Source organism: Amblyomma maculatum, chromosome 1, assembly GCF_055883805.1.
Source record: "Amblyomma maculatum isolate TAMU_Amacu chromosome 1, ASM5588380v1, whole genome shotgun sequence".
NCBI classification, from domain to species: Eukaryota; Metazoa; Arthropoda; class Arachnida; order Ixodida; family Ixodidae; genus Amblyomma; species Amblyomma maculatum.
Window position 1 is genome coordinate 167,906,568 of NC_139344.1, and position 19,210 is coordinate 167,925,777.

Here is a 19,210-nt window from a genome sequence, read left to right on the forward strand (position 1 = left end):
TTAAGGGATATCATCCCCAGAAACCTTGATAAAAGCCAAGGCAGACCGCGAGGAAGAGGGTACTCCAGTGACGTAATATCCTAACCTAATCTTCACATGAATGACCCACCATGCACAGGTCACGTACACACTCTGGAGCGTGGAGCACACATAATCCTAAAGGACACGAGAGAGCAAAGGAGCGTGGCACTTTACTGCTTGAGCGCGAGCTATCGAAAGTCGGAAGGCGTGAGCGAACGATGTAGCAAGTGCATGAGCGGGTGTGAGGCTAATTGGAAAAATCTGATAGGTTTCACAGCGAAGCCGGCAAAAAAAAAAAAAAAAGAAAAAAAAAAAAAAAAGGCTGGGAAAGAGAGGGCCGCTTCTTTTAGGCTTTCGGAAGCCGCGGTAGGTGCGCAGTATAAAAATGACAGCAGTGCACTCACATGCTTTTCGAACACGATTAAACGACTACCGCTGTGTCATAAAGGGCCTTTCTAGAACTTTGGGGACTTGCAGAATATTTGAATTAAAGGCTTTAAAGGCGCGGGCAATACGAAGGATAGATATCGTTTTCTTGTTTCTGTTCCGCGCTGCGGATTCTTGTTTTAGGAATAGTTTTTTTTTTTTGCCGTTGCGTCGTTGCAGCCCATTTCCGCGGCTACTTTGACCTTGACACTCCTTTAGCTGAACATCCTTAAGAGCGTTAAATAACGATTTCCTGTCGTTTTTATTTTTGTTCTTCAGCAACTAACCGGACATCGAACAGGACGGGAGCTGAAACGGAATGCAAATGGGTTTCTCACTTGTCCAGGATATAGTCGGCGTGCGTTTACAGGAATTGCTGTTTCTGGCTTAAGCGGCAACGTCAACGTTTCATCCCGCTGTTTTGAGTGTGCGCGTTTACATTCCTGTTATGAAAGTTGACGGATTATATTTCATTGAGCAAAGTTATGATGGAGGCGACCAAAGAAGCAACAGCGTAGGAAGGAACACAACGAAGAAACACGGACACATGCACTGTTTTGGTGGTTCTACATGGCGTGCACTCAGGGACGGATTATCCAGGGTTCGAACCGGGCTCTCCGATCTAAGGGAGCCCCCGAGAGATGGAAAACGATGGTGGATTTCTAGGTTTTGTTCGGTAAATAATCAAATAACCTTGCTCCTGATTTCCCATGATTGAATTAGAGCTTATGTATTGCAATGCCGAATGCTTCAAAAGCTGTTCGTCGCATCGTACGCTTAATCCCAAAGTCAGCCTAATATTTCACCAATGTAGAAAACTTTCCAGTTAGCCAAATAGATGAGAAAAAAAAATCTAAATGATTGTATCTGGTTCTAATCGGTTTCAGTTGGTTACAGCTTGTACTGAACCGGTATTAGCTGGTTCCAGATGCTTACAAGCTGGAAGTCAGCGGGCTCCAGTTGATGGTCAAGTGGAGTCAACGGGTTCTAGGTGGCTTTCAGTTGCAAGTCAGCTAGTGTCAGCTGATAAACCGACTAACCTCTGTCATTACTGATGTTGAGATAGTTGTGTGCTTGATTAATCTGAGCATAAGTAGTGAAAACTGTGACAAAGGCAATAAATTATTAGTTAGGCCACCTCAGTATTTTGTCGCTACTGTGAGTGAAGACGGAGATTTTCAGGCGGTTCAACGTTGAATATCTCATCAAGAAACTTACCAAGCAAAAAAATCGAAAATGCTACGTAAATACCCTTATTTACTTGCTTAAAAGCGGAACAAAAGTACACGAATATACGTCCCATTTAGAAATTAGACTTCTGCGAAATATTTAAACCCATTTTCTTGATTGTGTAACCCCCCCCCCCCCCCCCTTCCATGTGGTGTTTCTGTAAAAAATTAGGAGTACACTTAAGCTTCGCCTTAAAAGTAGACGCGATGACAGGCCTGAGTATTCACCCCATAATAGTACGCGAAGGACGAACCACATGTGGGGTTGGCAAATGTGGGAGCCATTAACGCGATCCCATAATTACACTTAAAGGCGGAGCTTAACTGTCAACCCTATTTTTTGGCGGCGGCGGCTTCTCGCGGAACGAATTTCACACGCTATCTCATAAAGATTGCATATATTCAGTAAACTGAAAGTAAAAAAGTGTGCTACACATGCAGAAGTTCGTCCTTCTGATTCAAAGGTGCAAATTAAGCGCAAGATTTAAATATGCTCTTTGAAAATCTGGACGATATGTATAAATGTAAATATATGTTACTGGTTATTTGTGTACGCGTTAAAACTTTAACCTTGTGCCAGTTCAGTAACGTGTCATTTTCCATAAGTGCAACTATTTCGAAAAGATTTAGCTCTCCGCATTATGGCAGTGTTTGAAGAAATAAACATTATTTGCTGGATATCGCTGTTTCTGTAGAAACACTGCTTTAGGTGGGCTTGAATTCGTCTTTCTGTATGAATTCACAAAATATTAGATGATTGGTAGTGTATTTACGGTAAGGATTTGCGAACAGCTTATGAACAAGGCCCATTTCTATATACTTCGTCAGGGCTCACACGCAGCCAATCGTCCTGCGCTATCGAATTAGCCAAGTAAATAACCACTCGAGATATTTATTTTGCGGGAATGCATGTCTAATTTCTGAGGAAGATGTTATGTGGTACTGTCATTTCCGAGAAGAGCTCAGTCTAGATGCCAGGGACCTTGACTGTGACTACAGGAAGTGGATGCTAAACAATCAGTTTATCGGCAACTTGTGCGATTATTTAAGGGAGACCTGTTTACATTCCTTCTTCCAGAGCGTCTCTTATAGCCTGAGTCGCTTTGGGACGTTAAACCCCACAAACCAAACCAAACCAATCCTTCTTCTAGCTTCCGCCTACTCCCCGCTCTCTTTTCACTATGCCTGATGGCAAACTTCTCGAATAACAAAAAAAAAAAAAAAAAAGGTCTGTCTGTGTGCTTTGCGTGAAAGTATATGCTCGAACGGTGCTTATAAACAGTCCTTCTAAAACGCGCCAGTCTCAAACATGGAAACAAGCGGCGGGATCGGGTAGTGTGTGTGTGCGCGCGGGAAGAAGGGAGGGAAGGGGAGGTGGGGGTATAGGGGCCCTCTTATTTTTTTTTTTTTTTTTTTTGTTTTTAACCGGGCCCTCATCCCTGTCAATCCGGCCGTGCGTGCACTAACAGGCAGTGTCGGTAATTTCTTCGAGTGCATTTAAACTTGCCGAAGCCAACGCCTTCTTAATATTATTGTCTTTCTCAGTTCTCCAAAACAGTTCGAACTTCCGCCTCCATTTAAGCGAGGGGCATGTAGAGGAGAGTGCCCAGGGAATGTAATGCAGGTTTACCAACTCGATGCTTTCAATAACGACGTGGCTAGGAGCCCACCGGACCCGCCTGCTACGGGTTAAGTTCATCGGCAGAGTTTTCGCAGATGACTGGCAGCGGCCTACCTCTTACCCAAAAGCGGCCTTAATATGATAACTGCAAAGCGATTCTTCCCCGCAAATAGTACTCTGAGTTTTGTTGTTTCACGCTCGAGTTATGTGAGGTGCGTTTCAGCTTAGTGACAACGAAGAGGCGCATGCCGGCGCACGTTCAAGCAGATGCCATGAAAACGCTTTTGTGTCCGATCAGTAACACATAAAAATGACCAGTTAAATGACCTCTACGATAGCCGCTGCAAACATATAATGCACACAATGGCAAAGGAACGCTGCATCTGAGACAACCGCCCTGAAATGCCTCATTCGCAACTAGTATTTCCGATCAAGGCCACTACCCGTAGCATTCGAGCGAAGAAAATGTTAGGATGGGTTTCTGAGTCCATTCAAGGCGAAAGCAGAAATCAGCAAAAACCTTTCCAAGCTCCGCGTGAAAGAAAAAAAAAAAAAAAAGAACGAGAGGTGGTTTAGTGTTCGTGATTTGTCCGTGACTGAATGGCTATATGTATTCGCATCACCGGAAACGAGAATGTACGCCACGAAATGCTCTGTTTAGGCCACAAAACTGAATGATGGGTGATGGACAAATAAGGAGCTAAACATCAACACATTGCTGTAATAATGTAGCCCCGGCACGTCGAAATAAGGAGCCCTGCGAGATAAGGGCGAGTTCCAGACCGACCCAGCCATATATAGGTCATATACGCCTTTTTATCATTGTGTCCGAGTCGTCACGTCGCTGGCAGCACAGCGCCGCTGCAGATAGCAATTAGGCGGAACATCGATCTTCGCAACACTTGAATGTCTCCGTCCTTTTGGCCCCTTTGTTGAAGACAATATCGTTAAAGGGCAACTCTCCACATATCTGGTCAATTCGGCGAAATTTGAGAATCGTGCGAGAATTCGCTCCAGCGCGAATAGATTTTAAAATATGACATTTCGCTGACGCAGTTATGACAATTTCTGCGCGCAAGGTTGCATTTGCGAAACATTATTCCCATGTTATTACCCGCTCCTTGAATGGACAACACATGTAGTAGATTTGATTTGATGATGATATTAGACTGAACTTTGTTACTACAACTTTAAACTTCAGTGGATTAGAATAAAAGTGAAGAAATCACACGCGGACAAAAACTGTTTAACGGTAACAAAAACACTGGATATATTCAGCCAAGTTTACACGCGTCTTTCTCGGCCAGTCGTTTTTCTGCAGGACTCGCGCCCCGCACGTGCGCCGTCGTCGCCGGCCCAGGCCCCTCGTCTCCTCAGCGGGATGCCACGCCGACTCTTGTTCCCAAGCGCGCGCTCCCCAGTCATTCCGGGAAAGTGGACCATACCGTCCTCGGTTGGTAACTCGAAACCTAGGAACGCGCTGGCACTTGCTGGCTGTTCTTTCGGGAGCAAGAGTTCGGTATTTCTCCTCTGCTTTGAACTCAGATTTATGGCCCTTTTTCGTTTCCGAAGTTGAGCTACGGGACTTTTTCTTTATATATTCTTTACAACACATTTTGATGTTGTGTTAGGCCGTCTCAGGCATTCATTTCCTGTTGCTATTTCAGCAATTTAACGCAAGTGCGATTATTTTCCAGTAATGTACGCGGTGTCCTTCAGTCCTTCATTCCTAACCAGATCACCGTTTCCAGTCATGAGCCGAGTTTCGGCTTCGATTTTGTGTTCTTGGTCTTTTTTTTTTTTTTTTTTTTTTTTTTTTTTTCAGGTAGCTCTACGAGTTGGTATTTTGAAAAACGGTTGGTTATCTGCGACAGGGGACTCGAAGGATTGTGACGCGGTCATTAACTCAATTTGATGGAAAACGGCATGACTGAAAATCCCGACTGGTTGATTCTCAGCATTAAAACTCATTAATAGAAGAAAATTGAATTGTCAAGGCTTGGAACCGAACCTCTGATCCTTCAGTCAGAAGTCAGACACACTACCTCTACACGTCACCGTATCAATTTTGTACGACTGGGACTAAAAAGCAGTACGCTAAGGCAACAAGCGTGCAGATGTTAGTGAAAGGGTGCAGTGACCATCACGTTTTCCGCTCTCGTGTCCCGTTTCAACAGCCGCGGTGTCTCAGCGACTTTGGCTTTCGGCTGCTGATCCTCATAGTAGCGGGATAAGATCTCAGCCGCGGCGGCCGCATGTCGATGATGACAGAATGCAAAAAAAAAAAAAAAAAAAAAAAAGTCCGATGCGCGACGCTTCTGCACTTTAAAGAGCCCCTGGCGGTCTAAATTAATCCGGAGCTCTCCACTGCGGCGTCCCTCATGGCTCCATGTGCAGATTCAGGACGCTAAACTCTCCACATAACACACGATACCATCCCATATCCGGAGTAGACAGGTCTGGCGACATCGCTGTAAACACCCCTCCTCCCTTTGCTTTGAGAGGACAAGCCATGCTTTCACCACGACTTCATTACTGTTCTTTTTGCCCAACAAATTGATAAAACGTGAGTGGAAAGTGGAGGGGGATAAATCGAAAATCTTTTTTTGTCCCACACAAGTAAAGCTTCAGCTCCGCAACGTCCGTTTTAACTTTTTTTTTTCCCCTGAAGGTGTAAGCGCTTTTTATGTACCAATAAGGAAGCCACGGTTTGGTAACGTAACGTAATGATTTTTTTTTTTAATTCCCAAAAGTTACCAACCATGTTGGTTAAGTGGCTTTAGCGGTCGGCTGCTGTCCCAAGGTCACGGATTGAATCCTGCCCGCGGCGGTCGCATTTCGGTAAAGGCAGAATGCAAAAACACCAGTGGTTTGTGATGTCAACGCATGTTAAAGAACCTTACACTACGTAAATCGATCCAGAGCCCTACTCTACGTCGTCCCCCATATCAATTTGCCAGTTCGGGACGTTAAGCCGCATATACCGCACTCCCAAATAAAGGAAGTCAAATGCCTAATTCAAAATCGGAGAACGTCGAGATGTGTATTTATATACAAACAACGGCCGCTTGCGCGCGCCGACCAAGGAGGTGGAAGAAACTGCAGTTTCTTCATAATCTCCTTGGCGCCGAAAGAGCCTAGAAGCGTCATGGTGGTGGCTTATAATACGAACCCGTAAAGGCGGGATATTCAAATCACTCGTTGATTTGATGATGTTGACTGAGAACCCCGAAGGGCTTTATTCACGTCTTGAAATAAGACAATCAATGAAGAATCGGATTACACCATTCACTTCCTCCAACCCTGGAATTCAGAAATTACGCACCTTCCCAAACAAATAGATATGTGACTGGTTAGCTTATTTGTAGCCATTATTGTGACGATGCCACGGCTTAGCTGGGTAATAATTTCAATTCAATTCAGCACGTGCACACATTTATGTGTGAGAGTACACACTCCCGCATTTATGAGCGAGAGTATGTACAGGTAAAAAGGAAAGATGAAGTTTCAACGGGTACAAAAACACCATTATGGCTTTATACACATAAGCCGATGGCCCTCGGCGTAGTTGCAAAGACTGTATAGAAATCATCTGCAATAGTGTCAGCGAAATATCTGCCGCACAGAAACTAGCAGCGTGCACTCGACCGCGCTGACGAGAAATCGCTCGACTTGCAACTTTAAGGGTGCGCATTACGAACACCATTTTCTATGCGTAAAATACCAAACAATGTGAAGCAGCCTTCATCAGCGTGCGCAGCTAGTAACAGATTGGCCTACACTACTAACAGTTATGAAACCGCAGCTTATGGATGGCATAGAGAGACGCATGAAATCTGCACTGTCCCTGCGTGAGTATCAGACAAAATTTTGGGTCCAACGTTAGAAGTAGCAGTAGACTGCAAGCTCTTACAAATATATGATCTCCCAGGAGCGTTCAGTTGCGTATATTAAATAACTGGTACAGACGACTGAAAATGTTAGGAATTGCGTTATAAATTGGTGCCAGAAAATCGGCAAGGCCAGCATAGACGCCAGAAATCCGTCAGCTCAGAATAACACGTCACTATTACCCGCATGCAGATGCGGGTAACAGTGTATGCACGATACCCCAAGGAGCATGCTTCCGAATACGAACAGTCGGAAGCATGCCCCTCACGCCTGTTGAAGCTCGAAATCAAACGATGAAGAGCAACTTACGTATATCCGGAGAGCGCAGACATCCAGCATGCTTGTTTCCCATGATTAAGCTCTTCCGATGCGTGGTAAGTGCAGCACTCTATTTCCAGTTCACGTAATCCGTAAGGGAAAGCGCAATGCACTACACGCGCGCACACACGGAAACATGCGCCTGCGCGCACGCGGACGCGACAGAGCAACTTGTTGGCGCTTTCCAGCGGCAGCCAGCACGCACGCTGTCAAGTCCTGGAGAACCTACGCACCTACGTTCCCGTCATCAAGTGAGCGAGAGCCGCAGCAGCCCACGTGCTTTCGCACGTTGATTGACGAAAGTTCCGGAGTTACGTCAGTGCGAGAAGAAAACGCGCGCTATGCCGCTGAGGTGCAAATAAAAATCGCGCCATTCACGGATATGAAGCGCCACAAGGTGACGGCAAAGTGAGAACTTATAGCATTAGATTCAGCCGTTGCCGTAAGGTGGCGCCTGTTGCTTTCTTATTTGTTTATAGATTTGACTAGGTGGCGCTGGCAGTGGCAGCGTTGGTACCATAGAGTACCATAGAGAAACATGCTTGTTGGTACGGCAAAGCCGCCTGAGCGATTGGTCAGTGCAATGGCTGTGATTGAATACGATGGCTTAAGGGCTTATATAAAGAGTTGATATATGGTTGGCTGGCCTTATTTTTCAATGACTAAGTGTTGCGTAGTTCCCGTGTGTGATATTTTCGGAAATAGCCTCAAGGCATACCGTTCTTTTTTCCTGTGCTGTATGTAGTTTTATTGTGTCAGTGGTAGCGTTTCAAGCGCATCTGTTCCTGAATCTTTTTTGTTTGAGTAGACGGGAATGTTTCGCTGTCAATCTATGCTCGAAACACGAAAGTTAAAACACTACTTTCGTCTATCGAAAGCACCAATTTGTATACGCAGTGTCTGGAAAGTTTATACGTAGCAGTACTTGTTAAATAGGCAGTAGTTCATCGCCGCCGCCGTCATGTTGAAGGAACTGTTTCTGCATCTTACTCTACTGCTGTGGCCGTAAACGTACTATTTGTCTGCTTCAGCGTTGATGGACTGCCACAATGCCTCCACGTTATTCTGTCAAGCTTTCCTTTTCAATCTACAGCAGTTCAATTATAGCACTCGATAAAAATGTTGGGTATGCGAATAAGTATTAGTGTGTGACTATAAATAACAGCGAGAAGTCGTAAAACCTTTGGCAAAACCAAAATATGTTGTACTTATTCATATTTAGTTTTCCAGGCAGGAGCGTTACTTCCGTCGATAGCTCAGGTGTCACAGATTGTCAACCGGTTTATGTTTTTTAGGGATGCCAGCGATCCATTCCTGCGCACAGTGTGTCAACAAAGACTTGGTCGAGCGTTGCCTGATTTCGTAGTTTATACTCAATGCATGCCTGGTTCTCTGTTTGGATTCTTTAGGGAAATTGTTTTGAGCGTGAAATTCTTAAGCGCACGTTTTTCGAAAGAGTATTTAAGTAATGTTAACAGGAGAACATTATACAAGGATGTTTGTGAAGTGGTGTTCCCGGTGCCCTTGTACCGAGCTTTATACTATGGAGGCACAGGAAGTAATGTATTAAAACGCGTAAAGAAAATGCAAGTTGCTCCGGGAGCTAAAACGTTTTTCTTTATGCTACATACCGGTACTTTGAGTGTAAAATCATTTATGGAGGAGAAGGGTATGTTCCTACCGTGGGGGGCCCAATGTCTCATTTGTAAACAGCCAGAGACAATAGATCACGTGTTTTTGCATTGCTGGGAGGGGGTATATTTGTGGGATGTTCTGCAAAGGGCAATAAAAAAAAAACAGTTGCCACTTGATTCCCATGGCATTAGGTATTTGCCATTGGATAACCACGATGATATGCCGTTAGACCAGGTTATGTTAATGTGCCTCCACAGTATATGGCGCGCACGAATGGCTGGTTATCACTGCGATCCAGATGCACGGCCAGCCCGCATGTATTTCCGTGAATGTGTGCAGCGATGGCTCGACGTGCTTAAATTGCAACCATGTGCTCCTGAGTGGCTGTCAAAGCTGGAACCTTTGACGGTGCTCAAGGAATTTTAACATGACAATGCCTGCCCCTCAGTGGGTGTTAGGCAACGCTAGCTACCTTTGTGTACATATATTATTCCTTTTTTCCTGTTGTTTTGAGTTCCAGTGCGGTGTATTTGTGTCAAAGCCAGGCAATAAAGAAAAAAAAAAAAAAAAACGATAGCTCAGGTGGTAGAGCGCTGGGCTGTAGACGGCAATCTTGCGGGCATCCATAGGTCGCTGGTTCGAATCCGGCTCGACGGAAGCGTTATTATTTTTTTTTGTCAGCACTTCTTTGCTCTTTGTTTTCTGTAATTTTCGTTTGCCGGCATTCCATTGAAGTTATTCATACATGTATACATTGCTTACTTTTATTTACTTTTCATGTTTTCTACAACCTTTAATTCGAAGTTTAAATTCATTCACCTTCAGCTAGTGCAACTGGCAAAAAGGCCAAAAGAACCGTGCGAGTGGTAGTTACTTGTTTTATGTAAATTTACAGCCTCTTAGCCTGCTTTCAATGAGTTTGTCATCTGTTATACGGATGCATTTGATTCCCATCTCTGCCCCCTCGATCGCAGGAATGCGTTAATCTGGGCGCGTGGGGATACCACGCCAGAGACAAGAAGAATTGCTCACACTACACTCCACTTCTTGGTGCTCGTTAACATTTTCCCCATTTTTGCTTTTATCAATTTCTTCATTAACCTCAATTAACCTCATTAACGTTAAATAAGGAATAACAGGGGAACTCGGGAACAGGGGCGCAGCAACGACAGTTCAGTACATGTGTAATAATTGAATAGATGATCCCGACTTAGACTGCATGACATATAACTGTTAATGTGAAAACAAGCAGCCAAACTTCTTCCTTCTCACACAAGCTCATAAAACACTACAAATCAAGCAACGCCCTTCTATCACCTGCGCATAAGGCTAATCAGCAATGCAAGTCGTTCATTTCCAAAAATAACAAATATTGCGCTTCTGTTTTCTCTCTGTGCTTTCACTGCTGTGCCGCTGTTCCTGTGTATTCATGCACCAACTAGCCACATAATCGGTTATTCTGACTATGTGAAATTCGTAAAAATGTAATAAGTGTGTACTAATGTTTGCCTTGTTCTACCTCAATATCCAATATTTCAAAAAAAAAAAAAATGTCAACAAAGAAACGTCAGCAAAAAAGAATATTGTTGCTAACAAAATTACGATCAGACCTAAATATTAAGCAAATAAAAAAAAATTCACAAAAGCAAGGCAAGGTGTGATATATATTTACGGAAGGTGACGAAGCTAAACAAAAGCTACAAGAGTAAAGCATTACGCTTGCACCTCCTCTATCATTCGTTTCGATCGTATAGTCCCATGCTCTTTCGGCATCGGAGTGAACAATGCTACCGCATTAGGTTCCAATAATTGCCAATGAGCAAAGTTTAGCACACCATGCTGAAAAAGAGGCGTAACACGAGGACATATGCGCTACACAAGAATGGGGTAAATCGCACAAGCAGACTTTCGCCGACAGGAGCGCCTCATTCACTACGAGAAGGCTATCAGAAACTTTTGGAACACACCGTAAAGAACAGAGATCAAGCACAAAAAAAGAAGAAGGCTGTATACGAATTATGAAAGACTATGTTTAAATCCTACTTGTATGAATTATCAGCCATGGTAATCACTAATAATTTGAGAAATATGCTACCTAGCTTAACAAGGCATCCAGAAACAGGCCCATTTTTGACAGAAAGTACTCGACTAGAAAAGAATGTTGCACTTGTAAACAAAGATGGTGTTGTGGCCGACAGCGACTCGGGGAGTAGGCAAAAAAAGAAAAAGAAAAAAAAAAGAGTACATTGAGTACGCCTCACCAGGGTGTGACAATATGTACACCAGCACGCTATTATCTATTCGAAGCTTAAATGCAGTATACTACTGCATGAAAGCATTCCAGAGAGGGTGCACTACCTGTGGGTGTAAGAATTTTTTTTGACGCTTTGGGTGCGGTTTTGCGCATTTCTTAACCTGTTCATCTGACCGAATAAAACAGGAGGTTTATTTTCCACTCCATGTTGGCAGCAAGTAACAAGGCACAACTACAGTCCACAGCATTATTTGACTAAATGAAACCGAAGAAAGCAAGGTATGCACAGAAAGTCGTTGTTTCCGGTTCTCAGCTCCTGATGGTTCATGCAGATCACTCAGTTGAAGGAGCATGAAAGGGGACAATGATAAAGTGCACTTTAAGATGAGAAGAGGCTTTTTCCATACGCACGTGACAAGCCTTGTGATGCGCTTCCCGTTTTCTCTGGCTACTTCATTCTGAAGAGCGAGGGCAATAACAGTACAGTTAAGGCGCACAACTACTTTGAATAAATAAAATGTTATCTTTATTTTGTTAACTTGCTTGGGTGGACAGAGAACTTTTAGACAAAAGCCAGCTTTATGCTGCTTACTTATATGAAATAGACACCCGCAGACACTGGCATTGAACGCAGGTTCGCCAAAAGGCGCCTTATTTTATTCATTGTCACAGTTTTCTTGAAGCTTCACTAGTATAGGTACATAATCGACCTTTTACGGTGAGTTTCAAAATTTATTCAACAATATATACGAAGCATACGTGTCTAAAGCAGGATAGAGCAAGACGTCCGCAGCCGTGGCCTAGTGGGACCTCTTAAGACAGCGCAACTCATAATGATGTAATGCAGCCAATATACCAATATAGTACTGTTAGCTGCATGTAGAAATAAATCCAGTAGAATTACATTCGTACAAGAAATAGTATTTACTAAAAATTCTAAATATAAAAGAACCGTGTAGATATAAAGTGGATTAAAACTGTGTCATAATAAGCCAAGAATCAAAACTGGATGATCAAAATATATGTGTAAAAGAGGTCACAGATGGTGCAATTTGCAAAGTATAAAGCAAATAATTTCATAATTTGATTAGAGAGAACCGGACTGTTTTATTACAAAGTCAGTTCGAACTTATGATAGTGAGAAACTAGGCGATGCAAATTTCGTAGTGTTAAGGGTACATAGTTCTTGGATGTATATGTGCTGAAGAATGTTACGGTTATAACACATGGTAAGCAAATACGTCAAATTTAAGTTCTGCGGCATCTGAAATTTGGAGAATGTTAAGGTGAGAGTAAATTGGTGTGATAGAGGCGCTGCGCTTGGGCCAAATGATTATAGGAACCGCTTTGTTCTGGATAAGCTGAACTGTAGGTAGAGAGTAGGGAAGGATATGTCTGGCCTCAAGAAGTGATGCAAGAATTGAGATGAGAATGAATGAAGGCGTAGTAGAGTGTAATTGAAGTTTGTGAAATGAAGGGATGCCTTGACTTTAGAATAATTCTGATTTCGTATGGTATCTCTGTCCGAAGTTGTTGGATCACAGGTAATGATCAAGTTTACGCCAAGAAATGTACTGTGATCCGACCTGTGTATGGAATGAGCGTTGATCGGGAAAAGCCTTTAGATGGTTTTGCACTTGGAACTGAGCACCATGAAATCAGTTTTAGCAAGTTTAACATAGAGTGAACTTTTAGAGCACTGATTAGCAATATTATTGAGATCTTAACTGAGCTGCGAAGTTAATATCAGATATTTATGTGAAGATATCAAGTAGCGTGATTGTTATACAGAATACAATGGTAGGAGGAGAAAGACAGTTGGGAAGATCATTAACATAGACTAAAAATAGAAGCGAACCTAAAGTTGAGCCCGATGGGATTCCCATTTTTATAAGCTTTGTGTTAGAAAATACGTATGCCTGGAATGCACACTGTTTATTCGGGGTTAGATAAGAATCTGTGAAGAAATTTTAATGGCATCCCATTATGCCATGAGATAACTTAGCACTAAGGTTATGGTTTATTGTGTCAGAAGCATTGGTAAAATCAAGGAAAAGAGATCTGATGTAATTTTATCTGATTCTAATTTGCACTTATCACATGAAGTAAATGAAAGGAAGATTATGGGGAGAAACCTTTACGAAATCCAAGTTATTTCGCATGATGCATATTAAAATTTTCTAGATAATTCGTTAGTCTTAAATGAATCAGTTAGAATAGTCGGATGGATTCTGGCATATGATTAGTTATGAGATTTATAAGCGACAGTTACGTACAGTTGGTCGTGCGTCGGACTAAATAAATCTTGTCGACCTGTTTCCATTTTCGGTATATGCAATCAGCTGGCTAATTCTAGTTGATCAGAGAGGCTTCTCGTGTGATACTTGCTCTGAGGGCGAGGACTTTACGAAATCTGGAAGAAAACATCCGGCGTGATATTTCCGGCACCGTAGAGCTCGCTAAGAATTTACATTCACCAGCGTTCAATATATACACTTGCGAAAGTGAAAATTGAACAAGAAAGTGAGTGCCGTACTCCCCAAGTTACGCTCTAGGTCTGCAACGTCGTGCCCAGCGCGGCTCGCTGTGTTAGACACTGGACGACATGAAGGAGCTCATTTTGGATGAGAAAAGCAGCGCAAAAGGACGAAGAACAAATTAAGAAGAGCACACAGACGAGCGCTGACTCGCGACTACATTTTTATTCAGAAATCAAAAACATGTATATATAGCCTCACATGACCTTCCCTTCCCCGCGCACATGTCCAGAGCATACCTCAGAACGCCACATCATAGAAAAAAGAAGCAAAACCCCAACAACCGGTATCAGGAAAAAACGCAACAAGAGTCACAAAAACAGAAAAAACGCCAAAAGAACAAGTGTAAAATCTTTAAAAACACACAATCGCTTCAAGTGTTGTCAAGAAAAGCGATTTCTTTTTGAACTATCATTAACGATGGCTGGCTAACGCATTCATCATGTCTTTTGCGAATGTGGTATGCTTCCATTAACTTCCTTGTCGCCTTATCTTTATGACGGAATAAAATAGGCGTTTGCGCGACTAGTGGTCTGCACACTTTGGCATTAGCCTTGGTGCAATCTTGGCGGTGCTTTTTTAGATGGGAATACGTTGATTCGGAGAGTGATCTGAGGTGTTCCCTGAGCCGAATATTGACATACCGGCCGGTCTGTCCAATATACACTTTCTTGCATAACAGAGGAAGCTCGTAAACTACTGAACATGCACATTTTACACACCTTGACTTATGTGATATCGCACAATGAAAGGGGCTAGCTGTTTCTTGTAACATTCTCGCACCGGTTCCTTATTATGCTGCAAAGTACCCCCCAACCTTTGTGGCGCAGAAAACACAACGTCCACGTCAAACCTTCCCTCAGATTACGAGCAGTTCGATGCACATACGGAATTACTGCAATTTTTTGTCTGTTTGATTTCTGAATAAAAATGTAGTTGCGAGTCAGCGCTCGTCTGTGTGCTCTTCTTTTTTTTGTCCTTCGACCTTTTGCGCTGTTTTTCCTATCCAAAATGAACTTCGACCAACTTGCCCAACTCAGCATCCTATAATGAAGGAGTTGTTTTCTCTTTCTATTTTTCATCAAGGATGGAGGGGCGTTTCCCAGGCGAGTGGGCCTCCGTGCACTGAAGAACTTAAGATGGGCCTTCCGTGCTCAGAAATACCACGTCTAAATTTTCCTATGAGAGCACTGCAAAAGAACAAATTCGTCTGAACGGAGGTCATACAGATTTAGAATCGCCGCCAAACGACTCAGTTATCCATTAATAAAATGCTAGCCACAAGCCAGTCCGCCGCTGAAGGGGCCCACTCTCCCCTTTTAGGCCTGTAAGTCCGTAATAAACTAGAGCGAACTTACACCGTGAAGCTGTGTACTGTTTGTTTATCCGTGCTTATAATACCTCCGGTATGCGGCATTACCGCTGTTTGTAAAGCGAGATGCAACCAGATTTATCATGAATGATAGCACAAATGATGAGCTGCAGCTACACTGTTTCAGGTTGCCGTAGTTGCTTTTGCTGTCTTAGATGGAAATTTATTTTATACTTTGTAATTGAGCGCGCGGATGAGAAACGATGGTGACACTGTTCCTGGACGATCACCAACGCCACCGAATTGTTCATTTCTTTGCGGGCTCATGCAAGCATAATAGTGAGTTCATTTCGGTACCATGCGAGTCTACTCGTCTACGGCTTTGCCTCCATGTGCCACCCTACTCCATGTCAAATAGGCGCCATGAATTCGGGCGGTCCCGCCGTTTGCCTACACAACGAAAGTCACTGCTGCAGTGTAAACTAGCGCTGCGGCATTTCCGGTACATAACGCCCTTATCATTTACTTGTCCATAAATCAAGACATCAAGATCATCATAGTCATGGACGATGATTATGGTGATTTAGCGAAGTCAGAGAATCAGCACGACTATATCATTCCTCTGGTTACCCTCGTGTTCCTAAGTGCATGCCAGTTTATGTGCTTTCTTTGTGCCTAATAAGGAGGCTATTCCGCTAAAGGTACATGCGGTGTATGATGTATGGCAGATTGAAGTCCTCCTTAGGCCGCGCAAGACGTGTTGGCAAAGTAAGAAGTCAGCAACAGTCCTTTTTTGTTTTACCAGGGTCCCCAATTACGTCGCGACGCCACTTATCACACATTAGCATCAGAAAAGCACTATAGTCAAGTATTGTTATCAGATGAGAGGGCTTTCGTGTTGATTTTGCTCACTGGCTTCACCCCACCAGTTCCTGTCTTGCGCGGAGTTGACTCGGTTGATGATGGGGGTGGCATTGCATATTAAGGTGTGCTGATTCTTAAACTTAGTACTAAAAAAACTCGCGTAATTATTAGATTTTTCACCTGGCGATGCTGCGTTTGTTATTGCCTGCAATGATCTGGGCACTGCACTATTTGCTTCGGTTTACTCCCATCGTTTTATACCCTGCCCTAATCTTTTTCTCAGTTTCTATTCTAGAACTGAATGCATTATCTTGAACCTACATTTCTTGAGTTCATGGGAGGAAGCAGTTTCGCGTAGATCCGAACAGTGCCGATAAACCTCACTGCTCCACAAGACAGGCCATAAGAGTCCTGTAGGTGGGCCATCGCGCCGTGCTTTACAGCTGTCGAACAACTGAAGAAGCTTCCTCGTTTCCACTTCTTGGCTGTACAGCGAACGCTAGCTTTTTTTTTTTTTTCGATCATGATACGAAAATTTTTGCAGTGAGGACGAGAAGAAAAGGCGGGGAGGTAAACTTATCATGCACTCGAGGAAAAGGGATCAAGGGATATGAAGGTCAAGGAGAAAAGGGAGTAAGAAGGCAATTGAAAGAAATTCCTTGGCGAAAAGCGCACTGGAAAGTCGCAACCCGTGGTGCACGCCCGACACTGTCAGGAAACGGAGGAGTGACAGGCCTTCAACGCAGATGATAGCCGCGGCCAAAGTCTCCGTCAGCGGGAGTGGGTCAAAATTCTCCAGTGAGACTGCCTCTCAGCGTTCATGAATATTATAATCAGCTAGAATCAGCGCACGCAGAGATTGCAGAGCAGCGTCAGCAGCGCGGCCGCTACTCGCTAAATTCAGTGCACCAGCCTCAACCCCGCCTCTGGAACCAGATTTGTTTCTTCAGGTCACTTGGTATGAGATTCTCGTCAGAGCGCCCCTAATGTAATTCAGGTATGCGGCTCTCAACTATTTTCAGAAACACAGCGGTTAAGGCACTCGCGCCGCGCGACTGCAATTTGGGATTCCCCTGCTTTGTGCTCCGGCGTGAGCGGAGTGCAGCGCGGGCCAAGGTCACACGCCTCAGATTCGCTCTAAAGGCTGGCTGGCTAGGTGCCTGACTCAGGATGGGTGCATTGTACAGTTGTGTGTACGCATGCAATAAACTTACTTCTACGGAGGTACCGTAGTCAGAAAAGACACTCTTACAAGTTCCACCACGAGTGTGTGTTTTTCTGCTAGCACGGGTTTATTTTAGGCTCAATGTGAATGACAAGCACCAGAACAGGCTTTAGAACAAGCGACTAACTCGTCCGCCGAAATCAGCCTTCATCTTTCTTTGTGGCTTTTTATTTCAGAATTTTAACACATATTGAATACGGCGCGTCTTCTGTTTTACATGACATTAAACGCTTATGGAGGATTTATAATGCTGTCAAGCTGTCCCTACAGCTTTTTGCCTGGGAGACCGTCAACATTGTAAAATGTTGAAAATAAAAGTGACTTGACTTGACTTGGTCTTTTTGTACACTGGTCGTGCATATTACACGCACAAGCGTCACTTCTTCCATAACGCCACAAACAGCACAATGTCGTGAAACCTTGTGAAAGCTGTCAGATCTTAAGCCTGGCATGATGCAGACACTATGCCAGCCTTGATTTCTGCATTCCCCCATCCCACATTCTTACTTACTCCTTCAATAGAAGATACGAGCACAGAAACGAATAAAGAAAGACCACGTCAGTATTTTGTTCCGTGGTGTATAGCTTTTACTTTTTTTCCTCTCGTACCCAGCGTCCACCGGCTGGAACACAGGCTATAATTCTGGTGTTAGCAAAGCACTACCACCCACGTATCAGCAGTCTAAACCACAGGGCGCCGCACGACGTCCAGCTTTCAACTTGCCAGCAAAGGAATGTCTCCGGACGTCGTTCACGACACGGTCGGCTACACACACAAACCAAATGCCGCCGTTGACGACGTCGTCGCTCTTACAGACCCTCATGTCCTCATAACACATCTACCCCAGTCAGTATCATCAGCTGATCATCCGCACAGAACAACGTCTGGGTAACGTCCAGCGTAACGCTCCGCTTGAAAAACCGGCAAAGCTTGTTTACCTGTCGACAATCGAACTTTTTGATCCATCTGTCTCGACGTCTGTCCAATCGGACGCATTCCAGGTGGTCGTCGTCGAAGTACTGTCGTCTTCTCCAGTGGCGTATTGCTTCTGTCGTGTCGGCGGTGGCATTAATGATATTTTTAGCTGGTTGTCCACCGTGAATTCCGTGCAGACCGCGTCCGGTGACACTCCATCCGGGAGCCTGAACTTGCGCTCCAGCTTTTTCCAACTCTTCATGGCCGCGCTATCGACGACACACGTCTTCTCACTCTCGCTGGCCGTCACCCAGACCACTCCTTCGCGCACCCTCACGGTCACCGACTCCGGCCTGTAACCTTCAAGATCAAGCTGCTTGGCCTCATAAGCGCCGAAAGGGTCGCCGTCGACTCTTCGAAAGGCTTCAAAGTCCGGGTCCAAGAATGCGCCCAGGTTGTCCGCGCAGTCTGGGTGGTCCCTGGCAAAGTCCAGCCATTCGGCGTCTAAGTCGGCACAATCGTCTATGTCGGCGACCTGGTAGCTCTCGAAGCGCGAGTGGACTTTATCTACGCGCACTTCCAGACCACCTGGCGTCAACCATTCGCTGTCGAAGTTGACAGGGACCACTAGCTGAGACTTGGCGGCGGGCTCCATGGAAATTGCCGCTTCTGCCGCGCATGCACAATCACGCACAATTCCAACAGGTGATCACAGGTGATCACAAGTCTGGAACAAGCAGTCTATTTCTCGAACGAGTTAAACTCTGCATATAGCGGTGATTCAGGACGTGCCACTTTCAGTAAGTGTCAGCAGGGACGTGTACTCACAAGCCTCATCGACTCTAGAGAGCACGAAGAGTGTTGCCCGGTGGCATCCTGTCCTGTTTGCGGTCGCGAACCGCTGGGTCGGTGGAATGAGCTTGGCGCGTCGCGCGTCCCGTTATTTATAAACCTTTCCTTG

At 44.4% G+C, this 19,210-nt stretch overlaps 2 protein-coding genes across 2 annotated transcripts in view; both read right to left on the minus strand.

Moving 5' to 3' along the window:
• The window catches only part of LOC146204831 (breast cancer anti-estrogen resistance protein 3 homolog), a 226,680-nt gene extending 218,922 nt beyond the window's left edge, over positions 1 to 7,758 (minus strand). Inside the window, exon 1 of the mRNA XM_084589543.1 lies at positions 7,498 to 7,758. Within this exon, the coding sequence (XP_084445669.1) occupies positions 7,498 to 7,540 (43 nt within the window). The 5' untranslated portion in view covers positions 7,541 to 7,758. The remainder of the gene's footprint in view (positions 1 to 7,497) is intronic.
• A 10,510-nt stretch (positions 7,759 to 18,268) lies between these two features.
• On the minus strand, positions 18,269 to 18,904 carry LOC146204832 (uncharacterized). The gene has a single exon (XM_084586564.1). The coding sequence runs from the start codon at positions 18,902 to 18,904 to the stop codon at positions 18,269 to 18,271; it is 636 nt and encodes a 211-aa protein (XP_084442690.1).
• Between the last annotated feature and the right edge of the window lie 306 nt (positions 18,905 to 19,210).